This window comes from Mirounga leonina, unplaced genomic scaffold (assembly GCF_011800145.1).
Source record: "Mirounga leonina isolate KUSES-001 unplaced genomic scaffold, KU_Mleo_1.0 Mir_91, whole genome shotgun sequence".
Taxonomy (NCBI): Eukaryota; Metazoa; Chordata; class Mammalia; order Carnivora; family Phocidae; genus Mirounga; species Mirounga leonina.
The window spans coordinates 33773400-33791991 of record NW_023270839.1 but is presented as its reverse complement, the minus strand read 5'-3'; the positions used below and the strand labels follow the sequence as shown (position 1 = coordinate 33791991).

General features: G+C 39.6%; 1 protein-coding gene across 1 annotated transcript in view; it reads left to right on the top strand.

Annotated features, from left to right (window-relative positions):
- The first annotated feature begins 16699 nt into the window (after positions 1 to 16699).
- Positions 16700 to 18592, top strand: part of ADAM10 (ADAM metallopeptidase domain 10) — a 135671-nt gene continuing 133778 nt past the window's right edge. Inside the window, exon 1 of the mRNA XM_034994504.1 lies at positions 16700 to 17017. Coding sequence (XP_034850395.1) covers positions 16963 to 17017 — 55 coding nt within the window. The 5' untranslated portion in view covers positions 16700 to 16962. The remainder of the gene's footprint in view (positions 17018 to 18592) is intronic.

Here is an 18592-nt window from a genome sequence, read left to right as displayed (position 1 = left end):
GGGAGCTGAGGATTTAGTTCTTTTCTCTCATACCATTCTTCCTCCTCTTGCTCCAGCCTCCCAATTACTTCAAAAATTTTGATTAAATAAGGTATTCAAAGTTTAAAGGATCAGAGTTATGTGAATATTTTTTACCATTTAAGTCGGGTATTTTACTATGACTGTGGGTACATTTATTTTTTGTTAAAGTTTTTGCTTCTCCTGGAATTAACAATTACCTCATTGTTTCATTTGTTTGCTTAACTCTTTACCTATCACTAGCTCAACCATAGACTTACCAGAACAGTCAAACCTATCAGGTTACCGCTCAGATCCATTTTAATCTTGGGTATATCCCTCCTCAAACACTTACTTCTCTTACTCTGATCTAAATTTACTGTTTTACAGGGCTACTGCCCAGCTGTCATCCTGGGACTTCTCTTCACTATTGTCTTAGGAGTTCCTTCCTCCTCATTTCCATGTTGATTCCTTTCTTTCTTGGATCTCCTGTCTTCTTCTTTCTTAGATTTGGTGGAACATATTCTTATTTAGCTTCCTGAGAAAGAGTGCATAGGAAGCATATTTTTGTAGGTTGTGTATGTCTGAAAAAAGACCTCCATTTTACCTTTCCGTTTATGGTTTGGCTAGATACAAAATTCAATGTTGGAAATACTTTGTCTTCATATTGAAGTCATTGATCATCGTCTTTTAGCTTCCAGATGATTATAATAGTCTGAGACTCCAGAACCTTTGTATATAACCCATGTCTTCTCTCTGAAGTTTATTTGATCGTCTCTTTCTTCTTGGTGTTTTGACATTTCAGTATTTGATATACTTTTGGGTGGGTCTTGCTTTATTCATTGGGCTGCATACTTGGTGATCACATTCAATGTAGAAACTTAGGTTCTTCAGTTCTGGAAAATTTTCTTTTTTCATTTCTTTTGTAATTCTTATTTATTCTTTCATCTTATTTATCTTTTTGTTCTACTTTCTGAGAGATTTTCTCAACTTTATCTTTCAATTCTTTTTTTTTTTAATTCTTTTTAAATGTATTGTTTACTGGTACTATTGTATATTTAACTTCCAAGAATTCTTTCTAGTTCCTTTTTATTGCTTAAAGGCACCTGACCTTTCATCTCTTAGAATATTGATCACAGTTTTTAATGTATCCTTTACATTTTTCAAAGGGTGTCTGAACAATATGCTATAAAAAGTATACTTAGTATGGAGTTACTGATAGTGTCAGAGAGTGAGATATGGGGGATACAAGTATAAAACATTGATTTTACTTTTTGGAAGGGCAAAATTTGTTTTGGGAAATAAGATATAGTCACATGAAATGTTGAGAATATGTCAGTTAATAATTAATACTAAGTGAGTGGTGGGGCACCTGGGTGGCCCAGTCAGTTAAGTGTCTAACTCTTGATCTCAGCTCAGGTCTTGATCTCAGGGTTGTGAATTCAAGCCCCATGTTGGGCTCCACATTGGTGTGGAGCCTACCTAAAACAAAAAATACTGAGTGGTACAAGCAATAACATAAAAATTCAGATGAGGAAAATCTTTTAGTATGAGATAATTGAGGAATGAAGCTACATTATCCTAATTAAAATCACAGACCAATTGTTATTTCGGGCTTAAGAAACCCGAAAAATATATCTCTAACTCTCAAAATTATTATTCTTTTAAAGTTCTCTGCTTTTTAAAGTTGGATCGTGGCTTTTTTAGCTATCATGACAGAAAACTTGGTATTATCTTTGACTTTTACCCTAATTTATTTACTGATTATTATCTCATCTATCAAGTCTTACTGACATTATACACCCCTTTTCTCTCTATTTCATTCATCGATAGCCTCCATCCTTGCTGAGTCTTTATCATCTTACTACTAATGTGTATCAGCATTCTAATTATTCTCTGGCCTATGATTTTTTCTTCCTAAATCCTCATCTCCCATAGGAATAAATCAATGAACACTATCTACAGTTTTTAAATGAAGAAATCAGAGTGTTATCATGTTACTCAGAAATTGGAGGTAAGGAACTAAAGAATATCTGGGAGTTAAATGAGACTGCTTCTAAAGAACAGCACTCAAAAGTGTGAGGGGAGAGGGCAGAGAACTGCTTTGTTTTTATATAAGCTATTTGCCTCTTTAGACTATTACATCTTGTTTTTATTTTGGTTGATAGTTCTACTAGAAATAATTTGAAGATTCTTTATTATCAGCTGAACCAAAATTGGGTCAGAGCAGATCGCACAGGAATGGGGCATATATACCTTTACTTCTTTTCTCTTAGCTTCCTATTCAAGACATGGTGGTAAAATTGTGAGTTAAAATCAAGTGTTTCCATGTAACTCAAATTGCACTGGCTCTGGCCCTCAACCACTTATGCAGAAATTCCAGCCTCCTGCAAAGTACATCCCCTATTTAATTATTTCTGAGAGCCCCCATGAGGAGTCCCACACCTGTTCAGAAACAAATCCAATCCTATGATATTCTACCAGGTGCTGCTTCTACTCCATGCTGCTTTACCAGATGCTAGTCTGTCCTGGTGGTATTAAAGATGCATGATGGTGAATGGAGGAAAGTGACCTTCTTTTCCCTTCATTATAGCTCTAATATGCTAAGTATTGGTGAAAGAGTTTTTAAAAAATTTTTACTTATGTAGTTCTTTTTAAGAGTCGAACCTAAATTTGGGTCTAGATAGGCTGATCAGGAATGAATTCAAACATTATATTCCATCCCCTTCAACTCAAAATCCCTATTCTGCTGGTCTTATGACAATGGTTAAGGTTTTGTTATTGGATCAAGTATACCATGCCTTAAGATACCTCTCCTCAGACATACTCCTACTGGTTTGCTAGATTTCTCTCAACTTTAGTACAATTATTCTCAAAGTGTGATTTTTGGATTAGTAGTATTAACAGCACCTGGGAACTTATTAAAAATGATAATTCTCTAAGCCCACCCCAGATCTACAGAAGCAGGAACTCTGTGTGTAGAGCCCAGCGGCACAGAGGACTGTGTTTTAACCAGACCTTTAGGTGATTCTGGTTCACAATAAAGTTTGAGAATTACTATTCTAGCACTAGGGGAAGCCTCTCTTCCCCATCCCAATGGCAAATAAATAAATCTTAGCAAGAGTAAAAGGCTTCTATAGCCAATTTTGTTTTTCATTACACACCCAAAACTCTCCACAGTTGTTTTTTTGGCCATTTTTTCCATATATTCTCCCTTGGGGTGTGGGGGGTGAATATGTGTGTGTGCGCGTGTTTGTGTGTATACCTTCAAAATCATGTTGAAAACCATCTTTTGAAAGCAAGCAAACAAACAAACAAACAAAAACAACCAAACATCTTTTGCTATCCTGATCTCAAAATGCTTCTTCGTTCTTGTCACATTTTTCTACCTTAATATCGGTCTCTGCCACCCAGGCTTAAAACATTCAAGTACTTTTGTTTGGCTTCCTCATGGTCAACAAGTCCTATTTTTTAATTTAAAATGTTTAATGTGAGTAAATATTTAATTGTGTTTTCTTAATACAGAAGATACTCATTTTAGAAAAATTAACAAACACATATAAGCAAAAAAAGAAAGGAAAAACCACTCTTCATCATATATGTGGAATGAAATATTAGAGATAACACTAGTGATACTTCACAGTATGTATGTCCTCCTCAAATTTTCAACACATCTGAACACATACATATTTTTGTAAACAAAAATGGGACGATTCTGAACACATTTTTTTTTTAAGTTATCAATATATTGTGAACATCTTAGGGTGTAGCTGGCTCAGTTGGTACAGCATGCAATTCTTGATCTTGGAGTTGTGAGTTCAAGCCTCACATTGGGTGTGAGCTCACTTAAAAAAATTAAATCTTAAAAAAATATATATATATTGTAAACATCTTTATGCATTAATATACATTCATCTGCAACATTTCTAGTGAACTAATAATATTCTGTTATGTGGCTGAAGCAATCCCTGCTTCTTGGACATTTAGATTGTTTAACTGTTATGAACTTCACAATCAATGTCTTTGTAACTGAATCTCTACTCCTTTAATAGATTTCCAAATGTTTAAGTCCAATTAAGATTTGACTCTTCCTTCAATATTTTACCCATGGCTTGCTCTCCATTCTCTCTGGTGCTGTCCTAGGTCAGTGAGTATGCTGGAGTAAACCTGCTAACTGATTTCTCTATAGTTTATTTTCCTTGGAGTACATTGTGTATATTACCAGATTAAACAATGCTTTCATTATTTCCATCTACCACTGAAAACCTTTAAAGACACTTCTTTACTAAATATCATGAGTTGGTCTAGCATTCAAAGCTTTTCTTATCTATCCTCATTCTATATAACAGCCTTATCAACTACTAAAATGTAATAATAACCCTCTTTCTATAAGATTTGGTTTGCTCACTCACTGAACTAATTATACCTATGCAAATTATTGGCTCATTTTGTTTCCCTAATTCAAAAAGTCCTCTCCCTTTTTCTCTTAATTCCAGTTTAGCTTTTAAAGTCTACTCAGATTATGTCCAACTTCCCACTTCAAACTCCCCTCTTTTTACTACACCATTTAAAATACAATTATTAAGAAAAATACAATTATTGAATTTCCTCAGGTCTAAGTTTCACTTTCTTAATATTTAAAATTTTCTAGATTCAGAATTATTTTTTTAATTTAACCTTTTCTTCTTCTTTTTTTTTAATTTATTTATTTGACACAGAGAGATACAGCGAGAGAGGGAACACAAGCAGGGGAAGTGGGAGAGGGAGAGGCAGGCTTCCTGTGGAGCAGGGAGCCCAATGTGGGGCTCGATCCCAGGACCCCGGGATCATGACCTGAGCCGAAGGCAGATGCTTAACGACTGAGCTGCCCAGGCACCCCCTTTTTCTTTTTTTTAAAAGGTTTTTTATTTATTCGTTTGTCAGAGAGAGAGCACAAGCGGGGGGAATGGTAGAGGGAGAGGGAGAAACAGACTCCCAGCTGAGCAAGGAGCCTGATGCGGGGCTCTATCCCAGGACTCTGGGACCATGACCTGAGCCGAAGGCAGACGCTTAACCAACTGAGCCACCCAGGCGTCCCCAGAATTAAACATTTTTAAGAAAAAGATTTTATTTGAGAGAGAGCATGAGTGGGGGTGAGGGGCAGAGGAAAAGGAAGAATCAGAGTCCCCTCTAAGCATGGAGCCCAATACGGGGCTTGATCCCAGGCCGCTGAGATCATGACCTGAGCCCAAGTCAGACACTTAACCGAGTGAGCCACCCAGGCGCCCCCAGAATTAAACATTTGGTGAGCATTTAATGCTCTTTTCTTCAAAAGCTATTATTAAATCAATTGCATACCTTACAATTGAGGGTATCTGAGAATCAAGGATAAATATATATCTTCTCTATTATTTTTATATGCTGACATTGAATTTCTAAGAGAACCTGGTCTTTTATGTTCACTCTATCTCTCATGTTTATTTAGATCAGTGATTGTCAAACTTCAGTGTGTTTAACACTTACATGAGAAGCCTGTTAAAATGCATGTTTCTGGAGGCACCTGGGTGTCTCACTCGGTTAAGTGTCTCACTCTTGATTTGGGCTCATGTCATGATCTCAGTCATGAGACCAAGCCCCATGGGCTGTCTCAGCCCTCAATGGGGAATCCACTTGGGATTCTCTCTCTCCTTCTGCCCACCCCCTCAAATAAATAAATCTTTTTTTTAAAAAAATAAATGTTTCTGCGCTCTAAGCCCAGGAATTCAACTCAACAGAATTGGAGAAAAGCCCAGGAATCTGTAGTTTTGACAGGCATCCTAAGTGACTCTGATGCAGGTATTCCACAGGCCATACATTGAGAAACACTCATCTAGAACAATAATCAGATAATAACCACTTGCATTGTTGAGAAGTAAAGTATAGTTGGTAATTGTTAATATGCATATAATAGGAATTATGACTCATTTAGCTTCTAATTACAATAATGAACCTCTGTAATTATTTATTGAATATCTACAACATGGTGCTTTGGGGCACAGAAGGGAATATTAAGCATGATCACACAGAAGCAGACTAGTGTGGTAGGAATTGTGATGAATGGAGACCACAAGACCTGGGACCAAAACCTGGTCCTGCGTTGACTAATTTTACAAGCTTGGGTAAATCAATTTACTTCTCTTAACATGAGATTTCACCTTTTGTAAAAGAAAAAAAGGGAAAAATATTAGTGTGGATGATTTTGCTATGTGGCTTTGCAAATAAAATGGGAACATACAGCAAAGCTCTTCAAATATATTATTATTGTCACTGCCCTCAAATTGGTTACAATCTGGTTAGGAAGACAAGACATAAGCATCTACAAATGAAATAAAAATATGACACTCGAGGCAGTATAGGAGGCCTACCATGAAGTGCTTCCCAGAAAGATGAGAATGAAATAACCAAATCAATATAAAATGAATCAGATTCACTACTTGTTATAGTTCTTTCCAGGTCCAAAAGAAGCAAAAGTAAGGCTTAGCGATCAAATCAAAATCTGAATAAATATAAAAAAGTTGTGGCCTAATCAATTATATTATTCTTGAAAAAAAAAATAACAGAAAGGGAGATGGTGGTCTGTGTGGAGTCTAGAGAATATCTCAAAATATAGGGGTTTGTCATCGTGTACTTCAATCACCATCTAGGGTAGAGGTCACCTGAACAGCTGGATGGCCTGATACCTGTCTGGTCCCTTGACAGTTTCTAATGTGGCATAGTAAATTGTGTAGTTGGATGAACTAGCCAGTAAAATCATTTCATTAACTTCTTCTGCAGTGATGCCTTGCTTACTAAGCTGCTTTCAATGATGACTAGCAGCTCACATGTTAAGAGATAAAAAAGAGAATGCAGTGACTTGTTAACATGAATATCTAACTTGTAGCATAATAAGGTGATGTTTTGATCAAGATGTCCCTCAAGAATTTAGCTCTTATGAATTAGTCTTTGTTGATCAACTCAGGTTGCACTATGAAAAATCAAGCTTCTGGATCTTCCAGATGGTAGGTTCTGGACCATGGCAGTGATAATACAAATGGATTCACCCAGTAATTAAAAAAACCAGACTATAATATTTGGAGTCAAACTTAAGTTAGAAGCCTGGTCCTCCTCTGTTTCCTCATTTGTAGAACGGGTATGTCTACTTCATAGCATTGTTTTGAATAGTAAATGGGATCATATATGTCAAGTGCTTATTATGGTGCCTGGCACTATGTCAGCAACATTGTCTTGGTAGTCTGGAAATCCCCAAATTAGGAGCAGAACAAATATTTGTTGAATGGATGATCAATAATTACCATTGTCACCCTGTAAGGTTTTTTTGAGTGCTCTCTGCTTTGCCTCAAAACCTTTCTCTCTCTGTCCTCTATAATATCCGAATAATAATATGAGAGTTTCCATAAAGTAATACAGGATTAATTACAGATGAGTGATATAAATAATAGGTGTTTTGTGCTAAAGTGTGATTGTGATTTGTGGGGCCCCTGGGGTCTAGGAAAACACTTCAGGATGATTTGGAAGTTGGCCTAGTTCTCAACACAGAGGTCACAAGCTAAAATTGTGACAGGAATAACACAGGCTGGGGTGACATTAGACCAGCCCATCCAAGGAGGGCAGCCTCTACTCAGTTTCAGCCAATTGAGGTTTTGTAGGAACTTAAGTTGGCTTAACCTCTCAGTTTTCACAGAAAATCTGTTACCTAGGTTTTAATTCAAAAGCTCCTGATAGCTGAATATTGAGATTTAATTAAGAAAAAAATTTAACTACAAGTCAAACCAAACATGTCTGTGAGTCTAATTTGGTTTACGAAATACCAGGTTGTGACCAGAGCTTTAAAGGCTATGTAATCCTTGTTAAAAGATAAACTGAGGCATATTTAAAAATTTAAAAGTCTCTTTGAGCAAGAATCAATTCAAATCGGGCAACAGATAATAATAATCTAGTAGATAGAAAAGCTTGGAAGAACTCCACAAAATGACAGACTTTAAGAGGCAAATAGGAGTGGGAATAAGGAAGTTATACTACGCAAAAAAAGTAGGTTGGTTATTGCAAAGTTAATTCCTTCAGGAGATGGCAAGAGCCTATCTGGCAAATTACCTAAGTAGGGCTGATCAGACATTTCCTGATTGACTGATTGGCTTAAGATTCCATTTCTGAGAGAGTGGAAATTGTAATTGAGTCTCAGTTTGGTGATGTGGGGTTTAGCATTAATGATTCCATTTGGACCTGTTGTCTTTTTTTTTTTTTAAGATTTTATTTATTTATTTGAGAGAGAGAGAGAGATAGCAAGAGAGAGCATGAGCAAGGGGAGGGAGGGGGGAGAGGCAGAGAGAGAGGGAGAAGCAGGCTCCCTGCTCAGCACGGAGCCCAATGTGGGGCTTGATCCCAGGACCCTGGGATCACGACCTGAGCTGAGGGCAGATGCTTAACCCACTGAGCCACCCAGGCGCCCCTGTTGTCTTGTTTTTTTTGTATTTGTTTTTGTTTTTGTTTTTTTACATACTGTATAAGAGGAAAAGAGATAAAGGGAAGAAAAAATGTAGGAGGGGGAAAGTTTTTGATGCTTCAAGGTTCTGAAGGGTAGACCAGTCTGACTGGATGGAGCAGGAAGTTCATTTCAAAGGCAAGAGAGAAAAGATTGGACAAGTGAGTTTGTTTTTGTGGAGCACCTTGAATGTTAGATCAAGATACCAGAGCTTTAGTCAGTGAGGTACCACGCCTAGTTTTTTAATAAATCAGTGAAATATATCTTATTCTAGTATTAATGTTCAATAAATGTTTGTTGGGTATATATTTGCTAAACTCCCTGAGGCCCTGTGTTTAAAACCTCTATAACATGTGATTCATTCCTATCTTCAAGAATTAGGGAAGATATTAGGGGTGCCTGGGTGGCTCAGTCAGTTAAGTAGGTTGTGATCTCAGGGTCCTGGGATGGAGCCCTGCATCAGGCTCCCTACTCAGCGGGGAGTCTGCTTCTCCCTCTCCCTCTACTACTCCCCACTGCTCATGAGAATGCATGTGGGCACTCTCTCCCTCTCTGAAATAAATAAATAAATTCTTAAAAAAAAGAATTAGGGAAGATATTAAATAAACAAATACAATACAGTTTAATAAAGCTTTACTTATTTTAGAGAGAGAGAGAGAGCATGAGCATGGTGGGGAGGGACAGAGAGAGAGGGAAAGAGACAGAAGACGACTCCCCCTGAGCAAGGAATCCCACCAGGGCTCCATCCCAGGACTCTGAGATCATGACCCAAGCTGAAACCACAAGTCCAATGCTCAACCGACTGAGCTGCCCAGATGCCCCTATAATACAGTTGAATATAGCTACATTAGAAGTATGTAAATGCTAGATACTAAATTTTGTGAAGAGATGAAATTAGTGGAGATTTTACAGAAAAGTAGCCTGAGCCGTATCTTTTTATCTTTTTTTTCTTAAGATTTATTTATTTATTTGACAGAGAGAGACACAACGAGAGAGGGAACACAAGCAAGGGGAGTGTGAGAGGGAGAAGAAGGCTTCCTGCAGAGCAGGGAGCCCGATGCGGGGCTCAATCCCAGGACCCTGGGATCATAACCTGAGCCGAAGGCAGACGCTTAACGACTGAGCCACCCAGGTGCCCCCTGAGCCGTATCTTTAATAATATCTATTTCTTTACATTCAAAAGGAAATTGACACTTGTTACATGCCTTTTAAATGCCTTCAGTTTTATTTATTTTATTTTTTTTAAGACTTTATTTACTTATTTGACAGAGAGAGACACATCAAGAGAGGGAACACAAGCAGGGGGAGTGGGAGAGGGAGAAGCAGGCTTCCTGCCGAGCAGGGAGCCTGAAGCGCAGCTCGATCCCAGGACTCTGGGATCATGACCTGAGCCGAAGGCAGACGCTTAACGACTGAGCCACCCAGGTGCCCCTAAATGCCTTCCGTTTTAAATACCATTTTTCACTGTTCTCTTTCCCCAAAAGTCAATTTTCCAAGTGCTTTTCTTCTCTGATCCCTTACACAGAAAGGAAAATCCTAGCAAAAAGATGTCTTAAAATTAATTATTGAAAGGGTCTTTTGAGACTAATTTTATAGACTATATAAGATAAATGGGAGAGGCATTCCTCATGGAGGGAATAAAATGTGCAAAGGTGTCAAAGAGGGAAAGGATATGTGTGTTTGGGAAGACAACTGCAGCTGAACAGCGGCATACTGTAGTGATTAAAGCACATGCTTTGGAGGAAAATTTAACTTTGGATGTTGACTCGGCCTCATACCTGCTTTGTGACTTTGGGCAACCTGTAAGTTCTTTTTTTCTTTTTCCTACGCTTTTTTTTTTTTTTTTACCATAATCTCTACACCAAATGCAGGGCTTGAATTTACAACCCCAAGATCAAGAGTTGCATGCTCTACCGACTGAGCCAGCCAGGTGTCCCACTTTTTTTTTTTTCCTAGATGACAACTTATTTAAGTTCTTTAAGCTTTCATTTCCTTACTAACTGCCAGCTATTACTGTTATTCTGGTTTTTGTCCTTGATGTTTTTAGAAGATAAAATAAGAAAAGAGAGCCATGAAAGAAAAATCTGGCAAGGAAGGCAACAACCAGATCATGAAGGCTTTGTGTTTTACCTTGAGGATAAAAGGAGATATATATATATATATATATGATTTTATTTATTTATTTGAGAGAGAGAGATAGTAAGAGAGAACACGAGTAGTTCATAGGATGGAGATTAAAGATGACTTGACTTACTTGAATGGGAGAGGAGTTAGGTAATTGCTTCCATGGGGTTGTCATTAACCAAGATGGAAAAAGTGGTTTGAGTAGGTTGATGTAGGGGTTTGTTCAGTTTGGGACATGTTGTATTTGGTGTACTGGGAGGAGTTAGATACACAATAATAACAGCATCTAAAATTTTATAATTACATGTGCCATGTAATATTCTCAGTGCTTTACAAGCACTTTACTTAATTGACATAACAGCACTCTGAGGTAGGTCTTATATTCTCCCCCCTGTAAAAATTACCAAAGTGTGGCACAGGTGCCTTAACTTATTCAAGGTTACAGCTGGTACACGGAGTGACTAGGATATAGGTCTAGGACTTGGGACACAAGTATAGGAAAAGTGCTGACTGTGTGCTAGGCACTGGGGTAGAATTGAGATCTAGGCTTTGTTTTAATGGAGTTTACAGCCTAGTGGGTCATAGACGTTCGAGAGTAATAAAAACTAACCATGCAAATGAAGAATGGTAAGACAAGAGAGCCAAGGATAAAGACCCGAGGGACACCAATATTTAAAGGATAAAGAGAAGAAAAAGCCCCAGGGAAGAGATGCAGAAGGAGGTGCGGTTAAAAGTAGGGAGGAAAATCAGGAAAATAAACAAGGTCTTGCAAAACTGGAGGAGGGAATTTTGAGGAGTGTTAATTGACCAAGAGATCTAGTTAGATAAGGATTGTGTGGGTGTACAGTGGCATTGATAACTAACGGATCTTTGATGACGCTGACAAGAGTAGCTTCTTAGGAATGACGGGGTGGAAGCAAATTGCATTGCATTGAGTGAGGACCAATGGTGAGAGACCATTGCGCTGCAATGCTCTCCAGTGGGAGACTGAAGTGAGATGGATTAGAAGTCCTGCAGGAGTGTAACCAAAAGAAATTTTGTGAATTGGAGTGACAGTAGTGGGAAGGGAAAGATTAAAGGCTCAAGAAAGAAGTTTTTAGGGGAAGAATTAACACATGGTGACTGGTTATGAATAGACAAGGGAAGAAGAGTCTATGATGATTCCACTTTCCATGTCAGGTTACTGGGGAGAGTGATGGTGCCATTATTAGAGATAGGAAGTTAAACATGTTGAATTTGGCATGACAGTGAGACATCGAGAAGGCAGTTTATTAGGAGTTGGAAATTTAAAATGTAATTGTTGAAACTTTTACCAGGATTGGCTTAAGTTGTGCAACAAGCATTTTCATGTAGTATTACTTGTGTAATATTCTGTATACAAGCTTATACTTCCTAGCCAAATTTCTCATTATTGTTGCATGAGGATAACTTTTATTATGCTGGTAGTATCAAAGCTGTGTATTGTTGCTAAGGAAATAATCCTATTAATTGCTGCTTTTTAAATTTTTAAATTTTATTTATTTAACAGACAGAGAGAGACAGTGAGAGAGGGAACATAAGTAGGGGGAGTGGGAGAGGGAGAAGCAGGCTTCCCACTGAGCAGGGAGCCTGATGTGGGACTCGATCCCAGGACCCTGGGATCATGACCTGAGCCGAAGGTAGACGCTTAATGACTGAGCCACCTAGGTGCTCCTAATTTCTGCTTTTGAATGGATATTTGAGTATTCATGAAAGGACAGTGATATTTATATGTTTTTTACAAACAAACACTTATATAGCAATTATTACCTGCCACCTTACAATGTTAACCTAATTTAAATTTAATCATCAAAACAATCCTGTGAGGCAAATATTTTATCATTCTTATCTTATAAAGAAATAATTGAGGTTAGAAAGGTGAAATAATTTGGCCAAAGCTACACAGCTTATACATGGGAGAGCTGGGAGCCAACCCCATGCAGTCTATGATGGTATAAACCATCAGTTTCCCATACATCGGCAAAATACCCAGAATGTGGTAAGTTAAATTTTCAAACAAAATAGCAGTCCAAACTTGTGACATTTTAATACCATCCATTATGAAGCTGGTATGTTACGTATTTATGTTTTAAAATAAAAAGGTGGGGTGCTTGGTGGGCCCAGTTGGTGGAGTGTGCAACTCTTGATCTCGGGGTTGTGGGTCCAAGCCTCAGCTTGGCTACAGAGATTACTCAAAAAAAATCTTAAAAAAATAAAATAAAATAAAACGAAATACCATCTTAAGTGTAATTTTCCCATGATCACCCTGGTGATTTTTTCAGTTGAATTTATTTTTATTTACTTATTTATTTATACAAAGATTTTATTTATTTTTTATTTATTTGAGAGAGAGATCACGTGTAGGGCAGAAGGGTAGAGGGAGAAGCAGAGTTCCCACTGAGCAGGGAGCCTGATGTGGGACTTGATCCCAGGACTCTGGAATCATGACCTGAGCCAAAGGCAGATGCTCAATCGACTGAGCTGCCGAGGGGCCCTCCAGCTGAATTTATTTATTTTTTATTTTTTTAAAGATTTTATTTATTTATTTGAGAGAGAGAATGAGATAGAGAGCATGAGAAGGGGGAGGGTCAGAGGGAGAAGCAGACTCCCCGCTGAGCAGGGAGCCCGATGCGGGACTCCAGGATCATGACCTGAGCCGAAGGCAGTCGCTTAACCAACTGAGCCACCCAGGCGCCCCTCTCCAGCTGAATTTAAAGAGAAAGTGTCATTTGCCTCTAACCATTATATTAATTTAAAATATAATTATAAAAATTAATCATATAAAATTAACTTTATATAATTAATTATAAAAATACTGTGCTACACAAAACATGCCACAAGGTCGTCTAATAGCTAGAAATCAATATATAATTTGTTGACTACACCACCAAAAGAGTACAGTAACAAGCACAGGTGATAGGCAATGTAATGTTTGCATATAACTCTTTCTTTTGAGAAAGGAAAAAAAAATTCATGAGAATCTGCCATCTTTTAATAATCCCATACATCTCATTATAAATGGATGCTTTTAATGATGGTTTTGGAACTACTGACTGTATTTTTGAGCTTATTAATGTTGGAGCAAAACTATAATAATTCATTTGTCAAACTGACAAAGAAGCATACTCTTGGCTTCTGTAAAGGGTAATAAATTTAAAAAACATACAGAATAAAAAGTATAGGAATTCCAATTTATTATTAGTAATGATATTATTAATACTTATATTCCCTAACTCAGCCTATTCAAACAGGATGCCAGATAGATAAAGAATATCTAGTTAAATGCCACCAGGAGGTTCTAGTTAATGAAATACAAGTTTTTTCCTCCCTTATTTGCCATATGAATATGTTCTGGAAGTAGATAGTGGTGATGGTTGTACAGCAATGTGCATTTACTAAATGCTACTGAATCGTGTATTTTTATTTATTTAATTTCAATTTTTTCCAGCTTCATCAAGGTGTAAGTTTAAGTTGCATAATGTGTTGATTTGATACACATATACTGCAAAATGATTATCACAGTGGGGTTAATTAACACCTCCATCACCTCACATAATTACCATTTCTTTTTTGTGGTGATAACATTTAAAGTCCACTCTCTTCGCAACTTTAAAATATATAATAGAGTATTATTAACTATAGTCACCATGCTGTTCATTAGAGCTCCAGAACTTACTCATCTTATAACTGGAAGTTTGTACCTTTTGACGAACATTTCCCTCCCACACACCCCAGCCCCTTATAACCATCATTTTACTCTTTGTTTCTAAGCATTTAGCTTTTTTTAGATTCCATATATAAGCAAGATCACATGGTATCAGATCTCTGTCTGACTTATTTCATTTAGCATAATGTCCTCAGGGTTCACCCATGATGTGGCGAATGGCAGGATTTCCTTCTTTCTCATGGCTGAATAATATTCTGTTGTATATATAGACATATATGTATGATATAGATATATGTATAGATATGTATGATATAGATATATGTATAGATATAGATATGTATGGTATAGATATATGTATTTATATATATCACATCTTCTTTATCCATGCATCCATGGAGGGACACTTATCTTGTTTCCATGTTGTGGCTATTGTGAATAATGCTGCAGTGAACATGGGAGTGAAGTTATCTCTTCAAGATCCTGATTTCATTTCCTGTGGATGCATACCCAGAAGTGAGGTTGTTGGATCATACGGTAGTTCTATTTTTAATTTTTTGAGGAACTTCCATTCTATTTTCCACAGTGGCTGCACTAATTTACCTTCCTGCCAACAGTGCATATGGGTTCCCTTTTCTTCACATCCTTGCCAACACTTATATCTCCTGTCTTTTTGATGATAGCCATTCTAATAGTGAAGATTATGGTTTGGATTTGCATTTTCTTGATGGTTAGTGTCGTACTGTCGGCCATTTGGATATCTTCTTTGGAAAAGTGTCTATTTAGTTCCTCTGCCTATTCAAAAATATTTTTCAAATTTATTTTTTATCAAGTATAATTAACATACAGTGTTATATTAGTTTCAGGTATACAGTATAATGATTCAACAATTCTATACATTTCTAGTATAATTAGTGGATCATATGGTAATTCTATTCTTAACTTTTTTAAAAGATTTTTAAAAATTTTAAGTGATTTCTACAGCCAACATGGGGCTCGAACTTACAACCCCTAAGATCAAGAGCTGCATGCTCTACTGACTGAACTAGCCAGGCACCCTGACTTTTAACTTCTTGAGGAACCTCCATACTGTTTTCCACAGTGGCTGCACCAGCTTACATTCCTACCAACAGTGCAGAAGTGTTCCTTTTTCTCCACAACCTCACCAACACTTGTTATTTCTTATGTTTTTATTTTAGCCATTCTGATATAAAGTGATATATCATTGTGGTTTTTATTTGCATTTCCCTGATGATTAGTGATGATAACTTTTCATGTGTTTGTTGGCCATCTGTATGTCTTCTTTGGAAAAATGTCTATTCAGGTTCTCTGCCTATTTTTAAATTGGATAGTTTGTTTCTTTGCTGTTGAGTTGAATAAGTTCTTTATATATTTTGGATACTAACTCCTTATCAGATATATGATTTACAAATATCTTCTCTCCTTGTGTATGTTGCCTTTTCATTCTGCTGATTGCTTCTTTCCTTGTGCAGCTCTCGGTTTGATGTAGTCCCACTTATTTGGCTTTTGTTGCTTGTGCTTTTGGTGTCATATTAAAAAAAACATTGGCAAGACCAATTGTTTTTTCTTCTCCCAGTTTTCTTCTAGAAATTTTACAACTTCAGGTCCTGTGTTTTAAGTCTTTAATCCAGGAATATGAGTTTAAAGAACGAAAGTGAGTTATTGAGAAACCAAACATAAACCAAACATGAGCTTCAAAGAAGTTGGGGTGCAGTTCTCTTCAGAGCTGGGAAAAAAAGAGTGGTCAAGAGGCCATATTTTGGGCAAGAGATTTAGGACCGTATGGATTAAACTGCGGACATTTAGAAAGGCCAAAGCCTGATCTGCGACAAATTTTTAAAGAATTAAGGGAAAAAAATGCCATAGGCTGTGTTTTTCCTTTCTGGGTTTGAAGGTCTTTTCATCTGTTTGATCACTGGTGGCTGTCGCTTGTTGGGACTTTGCTTTCGTTTATTTGGTTGCTGTCGTGCACCACCAGAGACAGAAAAGGAAGAAATAAAAATCTCCCTTACTTGTGAAGTTAAAAAGAAAGCGGCCTCTTAACATCTTTTCACTCTCCCATTTTCGTCTCAGGGACGGTCCTCATCAGTCGTTAAGAACTAGCGGGCGAGCCGTCACTGCTCTGCGGAGAAGCGCTCCCGTTTCGGGGCGGGACCAGGGGAAACCCCGCCTCCTAAACCCAATCCCAGCTCTCCGCCAGCGGACAGGAAGCGGCGGCGGGCCTAACAGCCCGGGAACCGGACCCCGCGCGCATGCGCGCGCCCCTGGGGTGCCTGGGGGAGGGGGAGGGGCGGGAGGAAGGGGTGCGGCTGGGCCTGCGGGTTGGGCGCCGCGCATCACGTGGTGAGGAAGGAGGCGGAGGTCCGGGGCTCGGGGGAGGGAGGTAGAGAAGAGGGAAGGAGCGAGGGAAGGAACGCGGGGAAGGGAAGAAGGAAACGAACGAGGGGGAGGGAGGTCCCTGTTTTGGAGGAGCGGGGAGCTTTGCCGGCCCCTGAAGTGGAGCGAGAGGGAGGTGCTTCGCCGTTTCTCCTGCCGGGGGAGGTCCCTGCTTCCCGTGGAGACTCCGGACCAAGCCCCTTCAGCTTCTCCCTCCGGATCGATGTGCTGCTGTTAACCCGTGAGGAGGCGGCGGCCGCGGAAGATGGTGTTGCTGAGAGTGTTAATTCCGCTCCTCTCCTGGGCGGCGGGGCTGGGAGGTGAGGCACGACCCCGAGCGCCGGGGACGCCTTGACCACGGCGGACCGCGCGGCGGCAGCGGCGGCCGGGTCGAGCGGAGCCCAGTCGCGCCGCGCGGCAGGCGCGTCAGTCAGCCCGGCCGGCCGGCGGCGCCACTCCGGCGCGCGGCGCTCCCCGCTCCCTATTGTCCCCCGCGCCCCGACCGCGTTCCCTTCCGTGGCGGGCCAAGGAGGCTCCGAGCCTCTGCCGAGGCCTTCCCCGCCCCCCACTGCCCCGGCGGCAGGGGAGGCGGGGGTCGCCTCCCAGAGAAGCAGTCGGCAGATCCGAGTTGCCGGGCGTGAGCCGTGGAGCCCAGGTCGGTGGCTCCATACCTCCAGCCTGCTCGCCGGGTGCCGGGACGGGCTGCCGCCGCGGGGCTGGCGGTCTTTACCGCCCTCCTTCCGCCCCCAGCCTCTGCCCGGTGGCGGATTCCGGAGTCCGCTCCACCGCGGGGAACGGCCGCGCAGGCTCGTGGGAAGTTGAGATGTGTGCGGCGCGGCTGGTGTATTGTTCTTTACCGGGCGCGGCGATCCAGGCTGACCCGGTTCTGTGGAGGGGCCGCCCGTGGCGGGGTAACAGTGGTCCTCTGCTGTCTGAGACGAGTCGCTTCCGCTCCCTCTAGTGCCCTGCCTCTGCCCGAGTGTTTGGAGAGAGCTCTCAGGAGGGTGTGTTTAGGTTCAGTGAAAACATTCTGTTGCCCAGGGGAATGGGTTTGGTGGGGAGAAAAGTAAGCCGTTTCGGATGTTTGATCTGTTTGGATTGGGTCTCTTAGAGCTCCGGAGAAGTCCCTGGGTGCCCCAACTTTTTTCTTAAGCTCTCAGGTGGAGTAGACGCACAGCGTAGTTAGTGCGTTGTCAGACGGTGGCAACTCCCTCACCCCGCAAATTGGAGTTAAATTTACTGTAAGCAGATAATTTCTTGATTACTCGGGTTTTGAAGACGATTTTTTTATGATCCTAGGACCGGCTGCATAATTTTGTTGTTGTGTAAAGTGCTTTATTTTAGGTAAAGTTTTTGTCTTGCCCCAAAGTATACTTAAAAACCTCAAAGTTTGTTTAAAATCATTGAATTGAAAAAATTACCGGAGTGCTTCCGATGAGGATAGTGTAATTTGATAATTTAGAGAATACTGTATATTTTATGTAGTGTGTTGTTTCTGTTCTTCTTTGTCACTTTAACTTATGATTGCAGAGCCAAGCGTATTTTTGTCCTGAGTTCTACTTAGTCGGAGAATGATGCTTTGTAGGTACACTTTTGTTGTAGTTTGTGGTGTTCATTTGCTAGATGTACATTTTAGATTAAGAGTTTCTAGTAGATGTTTAGTTTTAAGAAGTATCGTGTGCTAGAGACCCTTTATAAGGGCCTTTTATAACATTTTTATTTATGTTCAGAATGTGGCTTCCGACAAACCATTTTTTCCGTCTCATCACTATTTATGATTATAGTCAGGTGTTAGACTCTTGATTTCTATGAGGTGGTACAAACTAAGACAAACACATGAGGTACTGTAAATTACTGAGGAGTGGTACTATATAAAATGACCGTTGTTTTTAAGT